The sequence below is a fragment of the Lissotriton vulgaris genome, chromosome 2_1, assembly GCF_964263255.1.
Source record: "Lissotriton vulgaris chromosome 2_1, aLisVul1.2, whole genome shotgun sequence".
Taxonomy (NCBI): Eukaryota; Metazoa; Chordata; class Amphibia; order Caudata; family Salamandridae; genus Lissotriton; species Lissotriton vulgaris.
Genome location: NC_141687.1, coordinates 2,041,954,390 through 2,041,977,250, shown reverse-complemented (window position 1 = coordinate 2,041,977,250; position 22,861 = coordinate 2,041,954,390). Strand labels below are relative to the sequence as shown.

The 22,861-nt window shown below is 49.2% G+C and overlaps 1 protein-coding gene across 1 annotated transcript in view; it reads right to left on the bottom strand.

Moving 5' to 3' along the window:
- CEP152 (centrosomal protein 152) overlaps positions 1-22,861 on the bottom strand; it is an 804,909-nt gene that overhangs the window by 322,054 nt on the left and 459,994 nt on the right. Inside the window, exon 20 of the mRNA XM_086958276.1 lies at positions 14,356-14,487. Within this exon, the coding sequence (XP_086814402.1) occupies positions 14,356-14,487 (132 nt within the window). The remainder of the gene's footprint in view (positions 1-14,355; positions 14,488-22,861) is intronic.

Here is a 22,861-nt window from a genome sequence, read left to right as displayed (position 1 = left end):
AGAGGAAAAAGAAGGCGAACCCTTTAAAAACGTAGCAACTAGATTAAGTCCCACTGAGGCATAATAAAAGGAGTGGGAGGGAAACGATTAGTGAGACCCTTAACAATAGGAGACTTAAACAAAGAGGGTTGATATGACAAACAAAGAAATGCCGACAAGGCAGATAAGTAACCTTTAACAGTAGCCACAGTGCAACCTTGTTGCACCAAGGCAAGTGAAAAACTTAAAACATCAGATAAATGTGCTTTCAAGGAGGGGTCAATTGAATTCTCTCCACACATTTCACATATATAGCCTGTAGGAAGGTGGATACCTGATTATGGTTACCCCCAACTTTTTGCCTGGTGTTTTGCTGGTTTTTCGACTTAGTTGACCTGGGACCCTGCTATCCAGGGCCCCAGGCCTACTGCTCTCTCTCTAAAATGGATTCCATGTACCTTAGGTACATATCCAATTGGTACTGGGCCACCTTTTTCAGACCCTGTAACTCAGGGCATAGGTGTACCCAGGGCCTACCAGGGGCTGCAGCATGTATTATGCCACCCCTGGCTGGCCGTCTAAATCGGACACAACTGGCTGCACGACAGCTGGGGCAAAGTGGTGTAATCACCCTTTGCTGTAGATATAGTATACCTATATCTAACCCTAAAATGGACACATGTATTCCTATCAGTCACTCCTATGGCAGGCCTTAACAATCCTGAAGGCAGAGTGCGTGGAATCATGTGAGATGGTGCTCTGGCATGAGCTGAGCCCGTCTGCAGCTTGCGGAACCAAGTCCTAATAGCTGTTCCATGATAACGCATACCATATACTCTTAAGTGCATTATAATCCTTGCGGTTATATGCCAACTCTGGTATCGCTTTATCAAAACATGTCGAGTAAGGTGTCATACGAATTGGAATACTAACCACTCGCCAATTCTGGCGACGGGGTTAGCATTCCACCCTTCTAGAGGGACACGACATGTATGTAACTGTGAACCCCGGTTAAGGTTAACTCGAGCCTCAGCATCACAAAATGGTTGCTGCCACCACAGACACAAGTCTGACCCCCTGCAGCTGGGAGTCCTTCCAGCTAGGGGAGCTTCGACAAAGGGTTTCCTGTCAGGGGCGGTGCTAGCACCATCCCAGGCAGGGTTTTGTGTATCCTAGGTAGGCAGGGCTGAAGAGGAAGATGACTGCAAGTGGCACCCCGGTGCTCACTAAGCATCTGCCGGCTAGAACCAGTTCCAGGGGCACACCAGCCCCTGAGCTGGGGAAAGTCCGGCATGGGAGAGGGGTATAACCACCCCGTTCCTGGTCCCACCCATGGGCAGGACCTAGTCCCGTACCAGCCCCTTTCTTTAGTATAAAGGTGGGAGGGGGGACCCTTCCAAATTAGATAATTCCGAATCTTGATGACTTTCCACGAAAGAACTCTTGAACCTTTCAGAAGACTCTCCCTTGTGGCTAAGGAGTAGCCACCCTGCACCCGCAGGCACCATCCAAGCATCGCGGTTTGCTGTAAGTCTCTCCTCCGGATCAAGACTGCCCAGCTCGACGAGAACCGGCTTCCCTGGCACCTTTGACCTCTACCTGCATCATCAGCCCAGCTGAGATTCGTGGGTGTGACGAGACCTCGAGGGACTGGCCATCTTCAGGACTGCACGACGCTTGCCCAGCACGACCGCCGAGGGATCCTCGAGTGAGTGCTTTGGGGTTTGAGAAGCCCTAATCCTGAGCAGCTCCAGCACCGAAGTCCAGCCCCCCAGCATCCACGAGATCTGCGTGGGGCCCTTCTGCTCTTTGCTGCTCACCGCGTTGTCCGGCTACTTGCCTGCTGGCTTGTGGCCTTCCTGACGACGACCAACGACATTTTCAACGCTGGTCTGGTTGCTCCAGACTAGCCCTTGCTCCCCTCCAAAAGAGGAGCACCCCGGACCCTCCTGGTCCACTCCAGACGCCATTTTAAGTCCACCGCGTGGGCTTGCATTTGCCAAGACTTGTTGCCCCAATCCTGGGTCCAGCGACGTCGACAGCAGATACCATCGTGGGACAGCTCGCACCTCCATCCTGGTCGCCGACAACGCCTCCTGGTCCGAGAGACTGCAGAGCCCAGCGTCGCCCACTCACCTGGCCGAGGGGACTTCGTCCGGTGCCATCCTGGTGCCTATCTAATCACTGGCTAGTGATTCAGAACTTGGTCCCCTCTGCTTACAGGTGTCTTCCATCTTCGATCCAGGCTTGGATCACTTCGAACTTCATCACTGGTCGCCTGCCAGCAACTTCTTTCAGGCTCCATAGACTGCAACAAGGATTCCCGACATCTTTTCAGACCTATGCATCCGCAGCCCCTGGGCTAGGTAAACTCAGCATTTCGGTGCTCCAGCATAGCTTAACTATCCAAAGGCCCAGATCCTTTTTCGTTTCAGCTCTACCTAGTCGGATTCGTCCGATAACACTAACTTTACGAAATCTAGCATCCATAGACTTTGTCCCGCATCCCGCGTGAGAGTGCACACTCTGCACCCGATCTCCCTAGGCCGCCTGCTAGTAATCTGAAGGTCAGTAGTCCACTCCTAGCGATCCTAAAGCCTATTAGAGTAGTACTTACCTGCTAGTAATTTCGCATTCCACTTTTGGAGTATATGGTTTTTCGTGCCCCTCGGGCATTTGTGTAAATTGTGCGACTTTCAGTATTTTCTTAAGAGCTTTGTATTGTGCTTAGCGCCCTGTCCTCATAAAGAGTCCAGGGCTGTTGTGTTCTAAATAAATATACTTTATTTTCATAACAACTTGTGTGGTGTCCTTTCACTTGGTGTTCAAGGGGTATATGTGATGGTATAACAGCTGGCTTAACACGCCCTCTAGAGTTTAGCCTAAAGACTGCTCTTGTCCATGCTACTAGGATAGCTGGTCTAACGGTTGACTTACAACCAATCATCAATAAGGGTTGTTTGGTATGATACACAGTGATCACTAGAATAGTGAGCACTACATATCAGGCCAACTTCTCACATAGCCTACCTACCAGTATAGAAAGTTTTGGTTGACTGTCTTCTGGCCGATAAAATAAGGGCCAACTCCTCAGTGGGAGAGAGAAAGAACTCAGTTGTCTGTTCAATCTCCAGTCATGAAGGTGCAGGCTCTGGAGCTGGGGGTGCAGAACCTGACCTTGTGATTATGAGGGGGGTCTGCCCTGAGAGGGAGACGGAGCAGAGGGTACAAGGAGAGGTAAAGAAGGTCTGTGTACCACACCCTTCACAGCCAATCAGAGGCAATCAATAAGACTTGGCCTGGTCTTGGCAAATCTTCCTCAGAACCTGAGGAATCAAGGGAAACGCAAAAAGAAACTGCGAGCCCCAATCGATCTGAGACGCATCCCCCAACGCTCCCTGCGTCTGATACTGGAGAATGCAGAACGATTGGCAGTAAGCGGTCCCGTGAGTGGCAAACAGGTCAAATTGAGGAAAATGTGAAGTACCAGCTCTGAATGGAGACGCCACTCGTTGCCGACTGAGACTGTCTGCACGCACATTCAGTAATCCGGCCAGATTATTTGTGAATACCCAAATCTGATGGTCTTGAGTCCAGGACCAGAGTAGCAGAGCCTCCCTGCAGAGAAGATACACCCAAACTCCTCCTAGTTTGTTGATGTACCACATCGCAGTAGTGTTGTCTGTTAAGACATGAACCGACTGATCGTGACGGGAAGGCCTTGTGAGCCAAACGAACAAGTTACTTACCTTCGGTAACAATATATCTGTAAGAAACAGTAGTTAGTATTAGATTCCTTACCTTAGAATATCCCCAGGCGTCAGACTGGATCCTGAAACTTTTGAGTAGCAATAGCCCTGCACGTCGGTAGGCGTCATCTGCGGCTCCGCGTCCATCGTCGGCATCGTTAGCGCCGGAATAACGTCGCCGGAGTACTTAGACGTCGCCCTCGCGCGCTGACATCAGTTCTTACACACAGCTTTTCTGCGCCAGATACGCAGAGCCATGATATAACCAACACTGGTGCCATGAAACTAGGGCCCTGAAAGGGGATGACCTTAACCCTAGATATCGGTTCGCAGAACGGGGAGGATGGGTGGGTCGGTAAGGAATCTAATACTAACTACTGTTTCTTACAGATAATATTGTTACCGAAGGTAAGCAACTTGTTCATCTGAAAGAAACAGGTTAGTATTAGATTCCTTACCTTAGAATAGATACCTCAGCAATACCAAACCCGGTGGTGGGTCTGCCAACCAATAATCACACCAGAAAGTCCCGGAGGACTGAACGACCAAAGAAGCCATCCCTCCGGACTTGGCTGTCCAGGCCGTAGTGTCTTGCGAACGTGTGCAGTGAGGCCCACGTAGCTGCCTGACAGATGTCATGCAAGGGGACTCCCCGACCCAGGGCAGTAGTAGCCTCCGTGGCCCGAGGGGTATGGGCCCTCAGCCCAACAGGAGGTTCCTTCTTAGCCAAGGAGTAGCATGCCTTGATGCACAAAACGACACACCGTTTCTGCACCGCCCGTCCCTTCTTAGCTTCCACGTAACCAACAAAGAGTTGGTTATCCACCCGGAATTGTCGTGTGCTATCCAGATAAAACGAGAGCGCACGTTTTGGGTCCAAACAGTGGAGCCACTCTTCCTCTTTAGAGGGATGTGGAGGCGGAAAGAAGGTGGGCAAGGTGATGGACTGCCCAATGTGTAAGGCTGTGACAACCTTGGGCAGGAAAGAGGGTTCGCAACACAACCTTGTCCGGATGGACAGAAAGGAAAGGAGGTTTGGAAGAAAGAACCTGGAGCTCACTCACTCTCCAGGCAGAGGTGATGGCGACCAGGAAAGCAGTCTTCAAAGTAAGAAGGCGTAGAGGACAGTTATGAAGTGGCTCAAAGGGAGCGCACATCAGATAGGTAAGAACAAGGTTCAAGTCTCACTGAGGCATCACGAATGGTACAGGGGGGAACATGTGGGTGATGCCCTTCAAAAACCTATTTACAATTGGGGACTTGAACAAAGATGGCTGATCCGGTATCCTTAAAAAGCCTGAAAGGTAGCCCTTGAGAGTGCCCAGAGCAGAGCCTTGCTGGGCAAGAGAAAGAAGGAAGAGAAGAACCTCAGAAAGAGAGAGAGAGAGGATCCACAGCCTTTGCTGTGCACCATGCCACAAATCTGTTCCACCTGCAGGCGTATACCGACTTTGTGGAGGGACGCCTGGCTGCCAGAATCACAGTACAGACTTCAGGAGGCAAGTCAAATGGCCTCAACTGTCGCCGCTCAATCTCCAAGCATGTAGGTGGAGACAGGACAGGTTCGGGTGGAGGACTGTCCCCTGCTGCTGCGAAAGAAGGGCCTCCTGAAGAGGCAGACGAACCGGGGGACCGACAGACATACTGAATAGCTCGGGATACGAGTACCTTCGTCCCCAGTCCGGAGCCACAAGGATAACTTGGGCCCGGTCGTGCTTGATCTTCTTTAGCACTCTGGGCAGAAGTGGTATAGGTGGAAAGGCGTACAACAGACCGCAACTCCACTCGCGACGAAAAGCGTCTCAGAGCGAGTGCCGCCTTGGAAATTCCAACGCGCAGAACTCTTCTGTGGCGAATAGATCTAACCAAGGCTCTCCCCACTGCAAAGAGAGGCCTTGCACCGACGGCTGAGTTAGTCTGCCCTGGATTTCAGAGAACCTGCCAGGTGTTGAACCACCAGGGTCATGCCCTGATGTTCCAGCCACTGCCAGACACGCAGAGCCTCCTGGCAGACGGTCACGACCCCACCCCACCCTGTTTGTTGGAGTACCACATGGCGGTGGTGTTGTCCGTGAACACCTGCACTACACTCCCCCGGACAGAGGGGAGGAATGCCTTCAGTGCTAGACGAATCGCCCTCAGCTCCAGAAGATTGATATGGAGCCGGGACTCCACCGGAGACCAGAGGCCTCTGATCTCCACCTCTCCCATGTGGCCTCCCCAACTTAGGAGGGACGCGCCCGTCACAACTACGTGCTCCGGTTGGGGTAAGGAGAGGAACCTGCCGCTGACCCAATCGCGGTCCGTGAACCACCACTGCAGCTGTCTTGCAGTGCCCTTCGAGATCAGGACATGGTCGGACAGGTTGCCCTGATGCTGGGCCCACTGAAACTTCAGGTCCCACTGCAGAGCCCGCATCCGCCACCAGGCGCGATGCACCAGAAGGATGCAGGAGGCCATAAGCCCCAGAAGCCGCAGCGTCAACCTGACTGAGACCCGGGATAAAGGCTGAAAGATTGGAATCAGAGCCTGTATATCCCGAACCCGCTGTTCAGGAGGATAAACCCGAAACCGCGCCGAGTCGAGAACCGCTCAGATGAAGAGGAACTTCTGAGAGGGGCACAGGTGTGACTTCGGCACATTGATGGTAAACCCCAGCTGGTGCAAGAGGTCTGCCGTTGTCTGGCGGTGGCTGACGACTGTCTGGGGCGAGCCCGCCTTCAACAACCAGTAGTCGAGGTAGGGAAAGTCTGAAACCCATAACCTGCGCAGATGAGATGCGACCACCACCATCACCTTCGTGAACACCCGTGGGGCGCTGGTAAGGCTGAAGGGGAGCACGGTAAACTGAAAGTGCTCGTGGCCTACCGTGAACGGCAGGTAGCGCCGGTGGGCCGGCAGGATGGGAATGTGGAAATAAGTCCATAGCTACCATCCAGTCTCCTGGGTCCAGGGCAGACAAGACCTGAGCTAGTGTCAACATTTTGAAGTTCTCTTTCCGGAGGAAGCCGCTGACGTTCCGTAGGTCCAAGATAGGGCGTAGGCCCTCTTTGCCCTTCTTGGGTACCAGAAAGTAGTGGGAGTAACAACCACACCGTACTTCCAGCCCAGGAATGCACTTGATGGCCCCCTTGGCCAAGAGGGCCGTAACTTCCTCTTGCAGAAGTTGCAAGTGGTCCCCCGACACGCGGTGGTATTGCGGTGGCATGGCTGGAGGGGTCGTCTCAAAGGGGAGGGAGTAGCCCCTTCGGACGATTTGCAACACCCACCTGTCCGAAGTGACAGTGCGCCAGTGAAAGAGGTGATGGCGAACCCTGCCCCCCACTGGCGTCACATGGGCCTGAAAGCACGGACTAGGAGACTTTAGAGGCGGGTGCTGCGGGGGAAGGTGTGGACTGGCCTCGCCGTTGTCCCCCCGACCGCCGCCACGGCGGTTTCCACAACCGCCACCGCGTTGGATGTTAGTCTTCGGTGCGTGGCTGGCAGCACGTGTGGGAGATGCCCTTTCTTGGCCACGAAAGGAGCGAAAGGCACCCGTTTGCTGGCGCGGGGCCGAGAGGCCCAAGGACTTGGCCGTAGCCCTGGAGTCCTTAAAGCGCTCAAGCGCATGGTCTGCCTTGTCGCCGAAAAGGCAACGGCCATCGAACGGCATCTCCATAAGAGTGTTCTGGACATCGGCCGAAAAGTTGGCGGACCTCAACCAGGCATGGCGACGACTCGCCACCATCGTTGCCATCGTTCTGCCCAGTGAGTCGGTGGTATCCAGCCCACACCGGATAGAAAACCGTGCTGCATCTCGACCCTCCGCAAGGGCTTGGGTGAGTTTAGTCTGGACCTCCGCCGGACATCGTGGCAGCACGTCCGCAACCGTGTCCCACAGAGAGTGGGTGTAGCGGCCCAAGAGGCACGCGGTGTTGACTGACCGCAGTTCCAAATTTAGGGAGGAGAATACTTTCTTACCGTATTGCTCGTACCTCTTGGATTCCCCTATCGGGCGGGGCCGTCGGGAATGCGTTCTGGGAGTTGGAGGCCTGGATGACCAGGCTCTCGGGGTGGGGTGGGTGGACAGGAAGCAAGGGTCGCCTGGAGCCGGGCGGTGGCGTCTGGACACGTTCCTATCTACAGGCTGACCTGTAGCGGGCTTGGACCACGTGCCCAAAAGAACGTCTGACAAGGCCTCATTAAACCGCAGCAGAGGCTCAGCCGAGCTGGACTGCGGTTTAAGGACCTCAGTGAGGAGGTTAGTCCTCACGGCCGCGACGGGGAGTTCCAGGCCCAAAGCCTTGGCCGCCCATGTCAGCATCTCTATGTGATTGTCACCATATTTGTGCCTGTGAAATGGTAGGCAGCCCCCTCCTCCGTAGCCACGGTGGGAGGGGAGACAAAACCAGTGTCGGGCGAGGTGTCCAGCCCACTGGCAGTCCCAAGCTCACCTGTCCAGAAGCACCCGACCCGCTAGGCCCCCCAGCCGGGACCGCTGGGCCCGAAGGTGCCACGGAGCCCGGCGGAGGAGGAGGGAGAGACCTCATGGGCATGAGGTATCGCTCGATCTCCTCTGGCATCGCATCGTGCCCAGGGACCGGAAGGTATGGGGCAGGTTGCGACGCCCACGACTCCGTAGGAGCCGTGTAGGTGGTGTCACCCGAATCCCCCGGCCGTGTCGCGCGGGCATCAGGGTGGGTCGGAAGAGCGATGACATCTTTGACCTCTCATGCCTCTTACCTGAGGATCTTGATCCCGAAGACCGATGCCGACTATCGGAACTACGAGGGCTCCGACCCCGCGACCGGTCATTCGACCTCCTGTGGGACCGGCACCTTGAACGGCGCGGGCCGACTGCCGGAGCTCAAGCCGCTTGCGGGACCGCTCCCGCCTAGCCTTAGACGTCAGGGCCCGGCAGTCGGAGCAGTTTCGGTCGTGGTGGTCATGGCCTAGACACTGAAGACACTGGCGATGGGGGTCGGTAACCAACATCAGTCGGCTGCACTTGGAGCAGGGTTTGAACCCGGGAATCACTACCGGCACTGTAGGAGTCGAACGACTCGAGAAAAACAGATCAAAAGATCAAAAAAGTTTAGTCAAAAATCGACTAAGGGGTAGAGCTTCTCCGGATCTGCGCTAGCTGGCGCGGAAAAAAGAAGAAACTGACGTCAGCGCGCGACGGCGGTGTCTAAGTACTCCGGCGACGTCATACCGGCGCTAACGATGCGGACGACGGCCGCAGAGCCACCGACGCGCAGTGGTTTTGCTACGCAAAGGTTTTCGGATCCAGTCTGACGCCTGGGGATATTCTAAGGTAAGGAATCTAATATTAACCTGTTTCATTCAGATGTATCGCCTGCAATTCCAAATGATTGATATGAAACAATCTTGCTTCTCGTTACCAAAGACCTTTGACCTTTCGGTCTCCCAGAAGAGCTCCCCACGCTAGAGTGGAGGCATCCGTTATCACTGTGGCCACGGGAGTAGGAGGATGAAACTGCTTCCCTCGGACAGGTTGCCTGGAGCACTCCACCATTGCAGATCCGCTGCAGTGTCTCGGGAGATTCTGACCAATTCCCCGAGTTCTTCAGTGTGTTGAAGCCACTGCCTGCGCAGGCTCACTGGAGGGCCCTTTTATGCCAGCGTGCATGATTGACCAAAAGAATGCAGGAAGCAAACAGACCTAGCAGGCAAAAGACCTAAGGTCTTGAATAAACGCTCTATTCTGAAACAGTGAAATCATAGGCTGGATGTCCAGAATCCTCTGTGGAGGCGGAAATGCACTACTCACTGTAGTGCCCAGTACCGCACGTATGAAAATATTGCGGTGAGAGGGCATCAGATGAGATTTGGGTATATTTATCGAAAATGCCAAGTTGAACAACAGCTGCATTGTCCACTGCAAATGAAGCAACCCCATCTCTGGAGACATTGCTTTGAGCAGCCAGTCATTCAGATAGGGAAACACAGGTTACCCTAACCTTCTGAGTCCCCACCATAAAACAGAGATACTTCCTGTGCGGCTTCAGAATGGGAATGTGAAAATATGCATCCTGCAAATTGATCAACACCATCCAGTTTTCCTTCTCCAGCGCGAGAAGAATTTTTCGGAACCCTATTGAAGATATGTCAGTACTTCCTGCTGGAAAAGCAGAAGATGGTCTTCCGAGCAAAGGCCTTGACAGGGAGGGAAAGGAAGGGGAAACTCCTGGAAGTGTAGGGCATACCCATTCTCTATGATGTACAAAACCCAGAGGTCTGTAGTGATAGACCTCTAGGGAGGTAGAAAATAGGTCTCACTTCCTCCCACGGGGCAAGCATGCTCTAAGATGGCAGAGCTAAAGTTGCTATCCTGCAACAAAGGATGGAGAGTTGGAGGTGGAGGAGACTTGTTGCTGGGAAGAACCTTGCAGGCGACCTCTGCCCCTTCCCCTGCAGAATTTGCAAACAGGATTTTCCTGCTGCTGTCTCCCACGATAGGACTGTTCCTAGAAAAGTCCTGAAACATGTGGCACTGTCTACAGTCCCGAGACAGGGTCTGAAGCCATAAGGACCTTGCAGTTGCTGTGCCGTCCTTAAAACGTTGCAGCCTTGGCTCCAAACAAACGAGCCTCAACAAAGGGCAAGTCCAACAATGTCGCATGAACATCTGGAGAAAAACCTGATCTCCTCAACCAGGCATGTTGTCTCGGTGCTACAAAGGACCCCATGGCCCTTGCTACAGAGTTTGCAGCGTCCATCCCAGATTGAATTACTTGGCAAACAGCCGTCTGAGCATCTGTCACCAGCTCAGAAAAATGTCCTTGGATCTCTGTAGGTAATTTAGGGATGACCTCTTTAGCTGAATCCATTAGGGCGTGACTGTAGCGTCCTAAAAGACAAGCGGACTGCTCCATTCTTTTAGATTCCCTATCAGCAGGTGTGGTTGGAAAATACCCTGCTGATAATCTGGAAGAGCAAGAAGACAACCAGGTTTACCGGTGAAGGATGGGTTGACAAAAAAGCTGGATCCCTGGGAGCCACTTAAATCCTTACAGCTACTATACTAGAAACTGCAGCAAAGGGCATTTGCTTCTGCCAGATTTCCAAAATAGGCTCTGTTAAAGCCTCACTGAAGGGCAACAACGGCTCTGATGCCAAGGATGACAAATGGAGAACCTCAGTGAGGATGTTAGACTTCTGTGTAGCTGAGGGAAGTGATAACTCCAATAAATCCGCAGGCTTTCGAATAACCGTATGGTAGGAATTCACCTCAGGAGGTGGTAAACCTTTAGGTGACACCAATTCCAGCTCAGGGGAGGATCCATGATTTTTTCTTCTTCAATTAGAGCATGCTCCTCTGGCATGCTTTCTTTTCCAAAAGTCTTTGTGTTTCTTTATGAGATCTTACTCTCGGTACGAACGCTAGTGGCGCCAGTGACTTTGGAACCGGTGCTGCAGAAGTATCCAAGGGAACAGTGAAGGGAGCGGCTTGCGGACGAACCGGCACCGGATCGGATCCAGACAGAACCGATGATGATTCATTCAAAGGGCGTCGTCCCTCTTGAAAAAGCAACGGCGTTGACAGTCTCGGTGCTGGTGAAGGTTAATTCACTTGAGTCATGGGCATGAAGGGCATGAAGGGGGCCTGCAGACAATGAGGTGGAAAACGTCCAAGAGAATAGGCAAGTGGACCCATGAGGCCCGCAGGCGCACCATACGGAGTCGCAGTCCCTTGCAAAAATGCTAAACATAGCATTTAAGAAGCGAGACAGATCCGATACCGGAGTCGAGAATGCTGAATACAATGGATCCGGATTAAAGGGCTCTGGAGCCGTACGTGGAGACACCAAATCTGTCTCTAGCTGTGGAGTCTGAATTATTGTCGCCAGTGCTGGAGTCACATGCCTTGGCACCGGTGCAGGAGATACAAACCTTGGAGTCGGTGGAGTAACAACCCATGGTGCCAGAGAAGAAGCCGGAGACCCCACCAGAGAAGGAGTTGGAGATAACTCATCTCTACGACATTGTCTACAACTCAGACACTGACTTTGGATCCTTCAAAGAGCGACGCCGAGACCCATGGCGCCGCTTTTTCTTATGCTTCTTGGAAGGCCTTTAAGTGTGATGCGTCGTGACTTCGACCAGGTCCGAGATCTTCGACGACCCCCTCTTCTGCTTTTTAGCTTTGGCGATAAACAACTTTGTCACCCTCTACTTCAAGGCCTTCGGATTCATCTGTTTGCACAACAAACATGCTCCAACGTCATGATCCAAAGACAAGCATCAAAGACAATTATAATGATAGACATCTAACCTCCACATTCCCTACATGGATTGAATCCTGACTTCCTCGGAGGAGACATCTTCAGTAGCTACAAAGTTGCAGTTACAGAATCCAAGAAATCTCTTAGAAATGGAGAGCCTGTAAAGAAAACCGCTACGCGTCGTTGGCGCGGAAAAAAGGGATATGGCATCAGCCCGCCGATGAAGTATTATTACGGCTCTGATGATATCACAAGGAGTCGCGTGCATAGCTGTTCCATTGTGACATCCTTTCGACATGGGAGATCTATGGATAAAGGTTTCCGTGGAATAGTGCGCATTGGGATAATTCAAAAGTGGCAGAATCCACAGGCAGATGTATGCATCAGAAGTAGGGTGCACTGTATTTAAATATAGGGCACATAACAGTTTAAAGTTGGAAATGTGCTTACAGTGAAAAAGTCCTAAAAGCTATTTTCGCTGTATCAGGGACAGCTGTTCCACAGGAAAGAATTGGGATACAATATTACGTTTAATAAATGTTATCTCCGCTTAGGAAGAATCTAAAAATTAAATGTTGGGACTTTTTGAGATGTTTATTACAAGCGCAGTTCACTGTTTAAGTTGAATTTGTAACAAATAGGACTTTTTAAAAAGTTACCTTTGCCCTGCCTGAAGTCCCTGAAAGATCAATCTGCATTTTGTTCTCTCACTGCTGCCAGCCAGTAATTACATTACAATAGGTGTGAATGAGATGTGAACTAGCCAACAGGAGAAGGGCAAAAGCCCTTTGGTGTGGGGAGGTAATGCTGTGCCCTCGACAGGATGGCCCGTGGGCTGGCCAAGGACTTGATTAACTTCAAAGAGGCCAACCCTGTCACAAGCAGATGTAGCTAACACCCACGCCTGCAACCTTCTTTTGTCCATCCCTGCAGCCAGAACAGCCTCCATCCCAGTGGGCCTTTTGTTACAGCACATCACAGTGTCGATCCTGATTGAGTGTCAAGACCTCCGGTCTTGGTTTCACAGGTCTGCTGGGTTTAAACATAACATTTGGGGTGCACTTCAAAGGAGGGAAACCAAAGTGCCATAACAAGTTGTGTGTTATCACTGTCTGGTTGCTGAAAGCTGAGCACTTGACCAGACTACAGTCTCTGAGTTTGTTTGGAGTGCAGATTAGGGTTAGATGAGGGAGGATACTGGGATTTTCATAGTACACTCCATTCACACACCAGAACCCAAGTTTAGTGTGGGTGAAGGCATTGGCCATCTTGAAAATGGGCATAGTGGGTAGTGTTAGCTTCAGGAACCTTCACCCCATTGGTTAGGACATCGCCAGCAGTCATTCTTACCCACTAGCTCGTGCCAAGCATAAATGTGGCATCTCCAGACACGTACTTCAGAATACTCCTGGACCTGTGGAAGATCAGAAGAGGACTGAAACGGCTGTCTGAGAGACGAGCCTAGAAGGATAGACCTGTTCTCTCTTGTGCCCATGACAAAGAAATTGACTCCAAGGGTCAGTAGTATGTCCTTGTGTTAATAGGGACATTAGCTACAAGAGGTCTTTTCCTGCAACTGCCCAGCTAACCAGTGGCACCTGAACCTGGACTCGACCCTCTTGATGGCCTATGCCCGCCATCCTGTGAGTCACTAAGTGCTTCCCCTGAGGTCCTGGGGCCTTTAGAAGTTTACTTCTGTTGTGTATTAGGACTTAAAGTACTAAAGTCAATAGGTAAAATCTTTGACCAGGATGAACCTGGTTAGTGTATCTGACCAAGCTCCATCATGGTTAGTGTCAAATTACCCTATGCCCAGTTCTACTGTGACCACTGACAATCATTGGCATTTTGGTTTCATTTTGTTTAATACATTTCACTTGATTTATTTCTAATTTATTTTAGGGTTGTTAATATTTTTCATGTCGACTTTATTACTGTTTTAGTATTTTATAAATATTTTACCCATTCCCCTCTAAATTAAGTCTGTCTCCTCCGTGCCATACCTGCCATGGGGTGTACTTAGATTAATTTGGTGAATTTAAGGGTTCACCCTGACAAGGATTGTGTTTAGTACTTGAGGTGGGTACTTATCACCTTCAACTAATAAGCCAATTCCTGACAGCCTCAAAGCACATCTTAGAAACGAGAGGTCCCCTTGATCCATCTGTCCTAAATGGACCCAGGACATCAATTGTACGTCACCAATAAGTACAGTTTGAGTACAGGTGTTTTAGCTAGCACTTAACAGGTAAGTAATCAATGCAATCAAAGGTAAGAGAAAGAATAAAAACAGCAAACCGTAGTGTATGCAACTGCCTTTCAAAAGGCATGCCTCCATGAGAATTTCAAATTCTTACAGAGTAATAGCAGTTTGTTAGGCACTAGAAATTTTACATTACCTGATTTGCTACAGTAAGCTTGCTTTCTTGCTCCCATTTCTCTTGTTCTGCTCTTACAGCTGCTTTATACTCTGCAAGGCTAGTTAATTCTTGTAACCACCGAGTGTGGGCATTATTGACAGCTGCTTCTACCTATAAGCAAATAAAAAATAAATTAGACAACTGAATTCTCACCGTTGTGAAATATAAAAATAATAGGTTATGACATTGTAACTGTTGGTTTTCATTTAAGAGAATGTTTTTCAAGTCTAATGCATTGGCCTATCTTCTGATAAAATTAATGTTCTAAAAAAGAAGAATTTACTGGTTTTAACTCTGGGAACTGAATGGGAATAACTGATTTTACACAGTAAAATTATTTTACAGCAACTGTGGAACTCAGAATCAAAACCTTTTAAGTACAACAGAAAGTTACATGAAGGAGAATATACTGAGCACATTACTTATCGTTAATCTTCATTATACTAACGCCAACTCATTATGGTCACAGTCCTTACTGTAATAGGGTAAAGTCAGGTTCTTAAGAGAGTCAGTTCTCCTATAACACGTCTTCCGTCCTCGTGTCCCCCTTAGCACTGGTAAACTGTGCCCACCTTTCACCTGGAATATCCTGTTAAGTGTACCACAGAAGTAGTACACTTATGGAAGGCAAACTGTAGATGAACATTATGAGCTTGTTGTTCGCTTTAGATAATCTGACTACTTCAGATAAGTCTTACTTATGAAAGTGCATGGCTGGGTATTATAAGTGCTACTTCTTAAACACCTCCATCCCCCATCTGCCAACCATGATTTCAGTGCACTGAAATCTTCAAACCACTCTGGAGAAAGACAGAGCGGATGCACCAATAATTTAAAGTTACTCCCCATAGTGATTGTTCCAGGGATAGTCCTACACATGTTCTTCTTTGATATGAGGAGTCATACTGGCCTTCTCTTCATTTGTGGGCTATACTGAGAGAAAAGGAATTGGAGAAATAGCTAGAGACACAAAGAGGGCCTGAGAGCAGAATGAGCCGATCTAGGACCAAGTTATCAAAAAGGACTTGGTTCTCCATTGGCCAAAAATGAACTTTAGGTCTTCTGACCTGCCAGGTATAGGCATTCAGAAAAACAAGTTACTTACCGTCAGTAACGCCTTATCTGGTAGAGACTATCTAGATGCATATTCGTTACTTTCGAATAATCCCCAGGCATCATATTGGATCTGGAAAATCTTGAGAAGTACCTCTGGGTGCCATTAGGTGCAGTCGAGAGGCCTTGCATTGGTGGCGGCGTCCACGTGCCTGTATAGGCGCCTTCCAAGCAAGCGGACTTAAGTTCATGAATATTTCCTTGCCAGAGGCACAAAGCCACATCAGAAGGTTATTTGACCAGTGTGCAGATTCTAAGGCCTACACAGACATTGTTAGGTGGAAAGTCCAGTTTGCAGAACAGGAAAGATGGAAGGGTCAGGAAGGAACTCTGCGGCTAGATGTTCTATGCATTACCGAAAGCAAGTAACTTGTTCATTTGATAGAGACTTCTAGTCGCAGATTCCTTACCTTAAAATAGATCAAATAGAAATACCTCCCCAGAGGTGGAACTGCAAATTGTCTCAGATCAAAAAGTCTCAGAGGACCGAACGGGCAAAGTGCCCGTCACGAGCAACCAGACTGTCAAGACAGTAATGTTTGGTAAATAAGTGCAAGGATGCCCACGTAGCAGCCTAACAGATGTCCAGGACAGGAACTGTGTAAGATAACGCAGTAAAAACAGCTTGGGTGAAATGAGCCCTCAAGCCCTCAGGGGGCTGCTTCTTAGCTAATGAGTAGGAGATCTTGATTTTGAGTGAAATCCATTTTGAAAAGGTCCGTTTCTGCACTGAATTCCCCTTCTTCACTCTTGTGAACACAACAAAAAGTGTTTGGTGCTATCAATATTGAGTGACAGCACCCTTTTAGTGTCCAGACTGTGAAGTCTCTCTGAGGGTGAGGCGGAGCAGAAAATGTCGGCAGGGTGATCTTTTGGCCAATGTGGAAAGGTGTCACCACCTTCTGCAGAAAGTAGGCACAGGTAGAGAGAACTAGTTTGTTTGGGAAGAAGCTGGTGTAAGGAGAGTGAATAGAAAGAGCTGGTAGCTTGCTGACACTCCTAGTCGATGTGATGGCCACCAAGAAGTCTGTCTTGATTGTCAGAAGTTGTAGGGGGCAGATATGCATGGGTTCAGAGGGAGAGTACATCAAATAGATTTAAACTGAACTAAGTTCCCATTGGGGCTTAACAAAAGTTTTGGGAGGAAACATGTGTTGAAGACCTTTCAGAAAACATGTCACAACGGGGGACTTAAAAAAAGGGGGTTGGTCCGGCAACAACAAAAAAGCAGAGAAGGCCGAAAGATAGCCCCTTACTGTGCCCAAAGCATAGCCTTCACTTCAGACAAGGGTACAGCCAGTCAGACAAGGGTACAGCCAGTGAGTCAATGTGTTTCTCTGTGCACCAAGTCACAAACTTGCTCCAACAGAAAGCGTATGAAGTTTTTGTTGATGGATAAATAGCTGCTATGATGACCTCTTAGACTTTGGGAGGAGGAGCGATGGTCCTATTTTCACAGCATACTCTCCAAGTACGAAGCTTTAGAGTGTACAGGTTTGGGTGCAGATCCCTCTACTGCTATAGCAACAGGAGATCGTCGTAGAAAAGCAGCCTGATCAGAGGACAGATGTTCATGCCCAGGATGCCATATTCTCTTTGTCCAATGCAAAGTCACCAGGATGACTTGGGCCCGGTCAGTTCTGAGCCTTTTCGGAACTCAGGAATGGAGAGATGGGAAGGCGTATAGGATTCCCGTACTCGGGCATACACGGAAGGCGTCTCAGAGTGAGAGCCTCTATGGAAACTCCAGCACGCAGTAGTGCTGACATTGTGCATTTTCAGATCTAGGCAATGTTCTTCCCAGTCCTGAAAGACACCTTGAGTCACTAAGGGTGCAGGCGCCATTAGTGGCCCGTGAGGAACTGACGGCTGAGTTTGTCAAACCTGGGGCAAGATGTAGGAAGGCTATTACTGGTCGGTAACGCCCGAAATCGGCCGTTACCGACCAGTAATAGACTTTTCCTATGTATTTACCAAATCGGTATTTACTGAATCATCATTTACCGATTCGGTATTTACCGAATCGGTAAATGAAATTTAGGAAGCACTTCAAACAGTGCTTCTAGGCTTAAAGGATTCGTTATTTACCACCAACTATTAGTTGGTGGTAAATAACGAATTCCTATGTAAAAGCAAATATGTGCATTTACACCTGTGCCATGTGACAGACATACATGCCCTTAAGGCATGTATGTGTGCCACATGTGCACACAAGCACTAATCAGGGGTGCAACAGGGTGTCAAAATGACACCCTTCCACCCTTGACTTTTTCCCAATTTTACCGAATCGGTATTTACCGATTCGGTAATTGACATTCATTCCTATGGGCCTCAGGCCCATAGGAATGAATGGCAAATACCGAATCGTAATTACCGATTCGGTAAATACCGAATCTTAACGATTCAGTATTTTTTACCGATTAATTACCCACATAGCATTTACAGATTCGAAAATACTGAATCGGTAAAATTCTGTATTTTCGAATCAGTAAATTTAAATTACCTACATCTAGCCCCTGGTGTTTAGAGATCCCAGCAGGTGCTGCACGACCAGGAAAATCTCTGGATGTTCCTGCCATGTCTAGAAACACATTGCCTCCTGGCACAGAATCAACAATCCCCTGCTTGTTGCCGTAGTACTTGGCAGTAGTGTTGTCCATAAACACCAGGACATGCTTCCCTTTGATGGAGGGCAGGAAAGGTTTTAATGTCAAGCTAAGCGCCCTCTGAAGTAGAAGATTGATGTGGAGCAGAGTATGCACCAGAGACCAGAGTCTCCTGATCTCCACCTCTCCCAGATGGCCGCCACAGCCCAGAAGTGATGCATTGGGCACCGTTGTCAAGTATGGGTCGGGAAGGTAGAAGGGTCTGCCGCTGACCCATTCGCGGTCTTTAAGCCGCCACTGTAGATCTTTTGCAGTCTCCTTCGAAATCTGGACCATATCAGAGAGATTCCCCTTGCCAACTGCAAAGCTAGCATATGCCATTGAGCATGCTTCACCAGCAGGGTGCAGGAGGCCAACAGATACAGCAGTCTCAAAGTCAGTCTCACCAAAATCCAGGACTGAGGTCATAACATTTGGATTGCAGTCCTGAATTTCCTGGACTCTGCTCTGGAGGGTAGGCGCAGAACTGCACCCTGTCCAGAATAGCTACAATGAAAGGGAGCATTTTAGAAGGAGTCCAGTGCATTGTTCCCTTTAATTATTTTTCTCTGTGTGCAGCATTGCAGCATTGAAGGGTCTCTGTGCACTGCAGTCAAGACAACACCTCGCTGTTCGAGCAAACTCAGTGTGTGAGCTAACAAGATCACAGATTTGTTTAAAAAGCACTGGCTGACTAATGTGGTAAAACAGCCCCACTCCAGCTCTTCAAATACGGATGAACACTAGCCAGCCAAAACTGTGACTGAGTCTAAACTTAACATTCACAGTTAGAGGTGGGTGAACCACCAAGGCCATCGCTGGGTCAGCTCAAGGCCCTCTTGGACACTCCAGAACAAAATTAACAAAGCCTTCTTGTGGCCAATGAATGCCTTCCATACAATGAGCTATGCTCCTAGATGCCCTCCATCTCTACTGCAGCAGCAGTGGCGATGTGCTTTGCGGAGGGTCAGTAGTGAACACATGTGCAAGTGCAATAAAAGTGCTTGGTGAGGGCGCGCCTTCTCTATTGCCATCCGCTAGCGCAAGTGGTTGTCCACAACAGGAAGTCCCCCATTTTCGTTCTTGAAAGAGGCACTCGTCAGGGCTGTCCTTTATCACCGCTTACCTTTGCGCTAGCCCTGGAGCCCTTGGCAACATGGGTCCGTCAGGACCCCGTGGTCCGAGGCCTTCGGTGGACCGCATCTCCTTATATGCAGACAACATCCTGCTTTACCTGGCCTCCCTGGCGGCCTCCCTCAACATCGTCTTGGACATATTCTGCGTATTTGGCAGATTCTCAGGGTACACCATAAACTGGTCTAAGTCAGTGCTCTATGTCCTTCATGGCGACCGGCCCTGGCTTCTCCAGGGCTGCCAGCTAGTGGAATTGGCTGACTGCTTCAAATATTTGGGTACCTGGGTTTTGAAAGACCTCTCCAAGTCTTACGACAATAATCTTTTACCGCTGCTGGCGCGCATCAAAGCGGACGTTCTCCATTGAAAGTCGTTCCACTGACGCTCTTGGGGCGTGTAGCCCTGTTCAAAATGATGTCCTTGCCTAGATTTTTATACGCATTACAAAATGCGCCACTTTCGGTCCCCACAGCTTATTTCAGAGACCGCAATGGCGTTGTTCGGGATCTCCTGTGGGAGGGCAAACCACCACGTATCGCCAGTCATAAACTTGCGCTCGGCTGGTTCGATGTGCGGATAGGGCTCTGGGATGTCAAGAAATATTACTGGGCAGCCGATCTAGCAGCCATTAATCAATGCATCTATCGGTCGTATAACAACCCAGCCTACCAGATCGACCAATGGCTCCTCTTGGGGGTCAGCTTTGATGCTGCGCTCTATGAGCGGCCCTTGCGGCCTGTCCTTACTGGCCCGACAGGGCATGCAGAGGCAATTTGGAAGGCTGCCAACAAAAGCTTGGGGTGGGAAGGAAAACTCACGCAAGCTTTGCCAATATGGCATAGTGACCAGCTCGGCAGGCTGATCTGGTCTTAAGGTTTTGACAAATGGGACACCATTGGTATATCCAGGATTGGCGACCTATGGAAGTCTGGGGGTGTGGTGCCCTTCTCCCGGCTGCAACGGGAGTACGAACTTGCCAAAGCTGAATACTTTCGGTATCTTCAAATTAAACATGCTCTGCTTGCGGCTCTTCCTAGAGGTAGTGTCCTCTCTGACTCCTCCCCGCTTGAGGATAGAATACTTGATGGTGACCTGTAAAAAAAGGCCCTTTCCCTTATTTAAAGAAGATCATTAACAATATGGCTGTCCCTCTGATCAGCCTGAGGTCTAGATTGGACGACGAGGAGTGGCGGGCAGCGGTGGCTTCTCCTCGCGAGGTGGCCATCTCCTCCCGGCTACGGCTGGTTCAACTTAAACTGCTCCATAGATCCTATCTGTCAGGCCTCTGTTGGTTCGCATGGGATACATCCCGGATGGTTGCTGTGAGATAATGTGGGCAAGACGGCACTTTTATTCATACTATCTGGGAATGTGCGGTGATCCAGGGGTATTGGGAAAGGGTGGTGGGCCGTATGGAGGAGGCACTAGGACAGGAGATTCATTGCAAAATAAAGTTAGCGATGTTAAATATTTAGGACCCGACTGACCTGACCTCTAGGGAGCGACTCTGGGTGACGCTTGGGTTCATGATTGCAAAAAGGAACATCGCCCGTCTTTGAAGGGCTCCAAATGCGCACACAATTGTGGATTGGTCCAACAATATGGAATGGTGCATGGTGACTGAGAAATCCCTCTACGAAGCCAGGGGATGCCCGAACAAGTGGACACATGTCTGGAGTCTGTGGAGCACTTATAGGGGAGATCTGTGCACCGCCACAGACCAGAGAAAATGTCACGGAGGATCTTGTTGTGTTTAACAAGCTGGTTGTCTGATTATTGTCATGGGTGCTCTCGGGATGAGTAGTGACTGTCCACTGTGAGAAGACCTGACTGCAAATGTGTTGTTTATGTAATAAAAAAAATGTAAAACAAAAAAATAGAAGTGCTTGGAGAGGGACGTTATCTTAATGATTTTACAAACAGTCGCTCTCTAAGCACATTCACAGTACTCTACAGGATCTTGAAACTCAGCCCACCTGTACTGCTGTCCCATCCCTAGAGGGTAATAAATATGTAACGGCCTGTGATTGGATCTCTCTGTCAAAGGCGGCTGCTCCTCCAGCTCTGCACTTCACTTGTGTGTATGTGAAAACGTGCAACCGTTGAATGACTGGAACCTACAGATCTTTGCTTTGCTAATACTTGTAGTTGTCCTCACTCTGGTGAAGTGCCTCTACAAAATTGATAGCTTGTGTTCACACCATCTGGATTGTGGGCACATAAAAAATACATTCAAAAACATCAGACATTACGCAAATGATTTATGAAACATAACATGTGCGCCCTGATGAAGGAATTTTTATAAATGTTTATGGTATTTCCCGAAACGCGCGTCGGCGCTTTTCTTCTGTGTATGTTACAGTTGTTCACTGTTTTATTCTTTTGTGGCTTGTAATGTCTGATGTTTTTGAATGTATTTTTGGACTTAGTGTTCGTTTTTTATGTGATGTTTCTTGGCTGCTGAATTTATATAGTGTGAATCTTTCTTTGTATATATTTTTGAATATTGTTATTTATGGGCTGTGTACTCTCCTTGTATGTTTCATGACATTTTATGTGCTATTTAAATGAGACTAGGTCACTGTGATGTTTTTTGTAAATGAATTTACTTATGTGGTCTGTTTTATATATGTTCTACTTCTTCCCAAAAAAAAAACAGAATGACAAAATATTATAATGAAAAATAAATAATGGAACTCAATTGAGCTGTTCTGTGGGTGGATTTTTTCTATATTTTGGAACTTTTGTCCTATTTCAATTTATAATTGAGGACATCCTTTTCATGTTACTTAGTGCCTGCAGGTGCATAGCCTACCAAGGAACTTAGGTCAGGTATGACTTTGGCATGTTGATAGTGAACCCCAGCAAATGCAGGAGGTCCACTGTAGTCTGGAGGTGGGTAAAAGCTACCAGCAAGTAGTCGTCTACGAAGGGAACAACTGGTACTACTGACCTCAGCAGATGTACTGCAACCACCGCCATCACCTTCGTGAACACCCGAGAGGCACTGGTGAGAACAAAAAAAGAACACAGCAAACTGGAAAGGCTCCTGGCCCACTGTGAACCGTAGGCAACGCACATAGGCCTGCGTATCTGCCCTTCTTTGACACCGGAAATTAACAGGAATAGTAACCACAACCTACTACTGATGCCGCCACCCACTAGATGACTCGCTTGGCCAAAAGAGCCTGCACTAATTGACGCAGAATCGAGATGTGGTCCTATGTCAGCCGATCAGAGGTTGGTAGCAGGACCGGCATGGTTACTGTTATGTTATGTGGATTTGTAAAGTGCACTTATCACCTGAGTGGTATCCAGGCGCTGGAGTAAATGAGCAGGTCAATCTGGCTTCTAGTTGAACAGCCAGGCTTTTAGTTTCTTGCGAAAGTCAAGTAGGGGTGGGGAGATCCTGATGTGATGTGGAAGGTCATTCTAGGATTTGCTGGAAAAGTAGGATAAAGAGTGTACTCCCTGTAAGGAAATGTCGATTTTTGTATAATTACCCTCAAATTGTTCGACTGATGCTACTGACTTTTCGACTCAAAGTGTACTGAAACCTGCTAATCAGACTTCAGTGCCAGTGCCCTGACCCT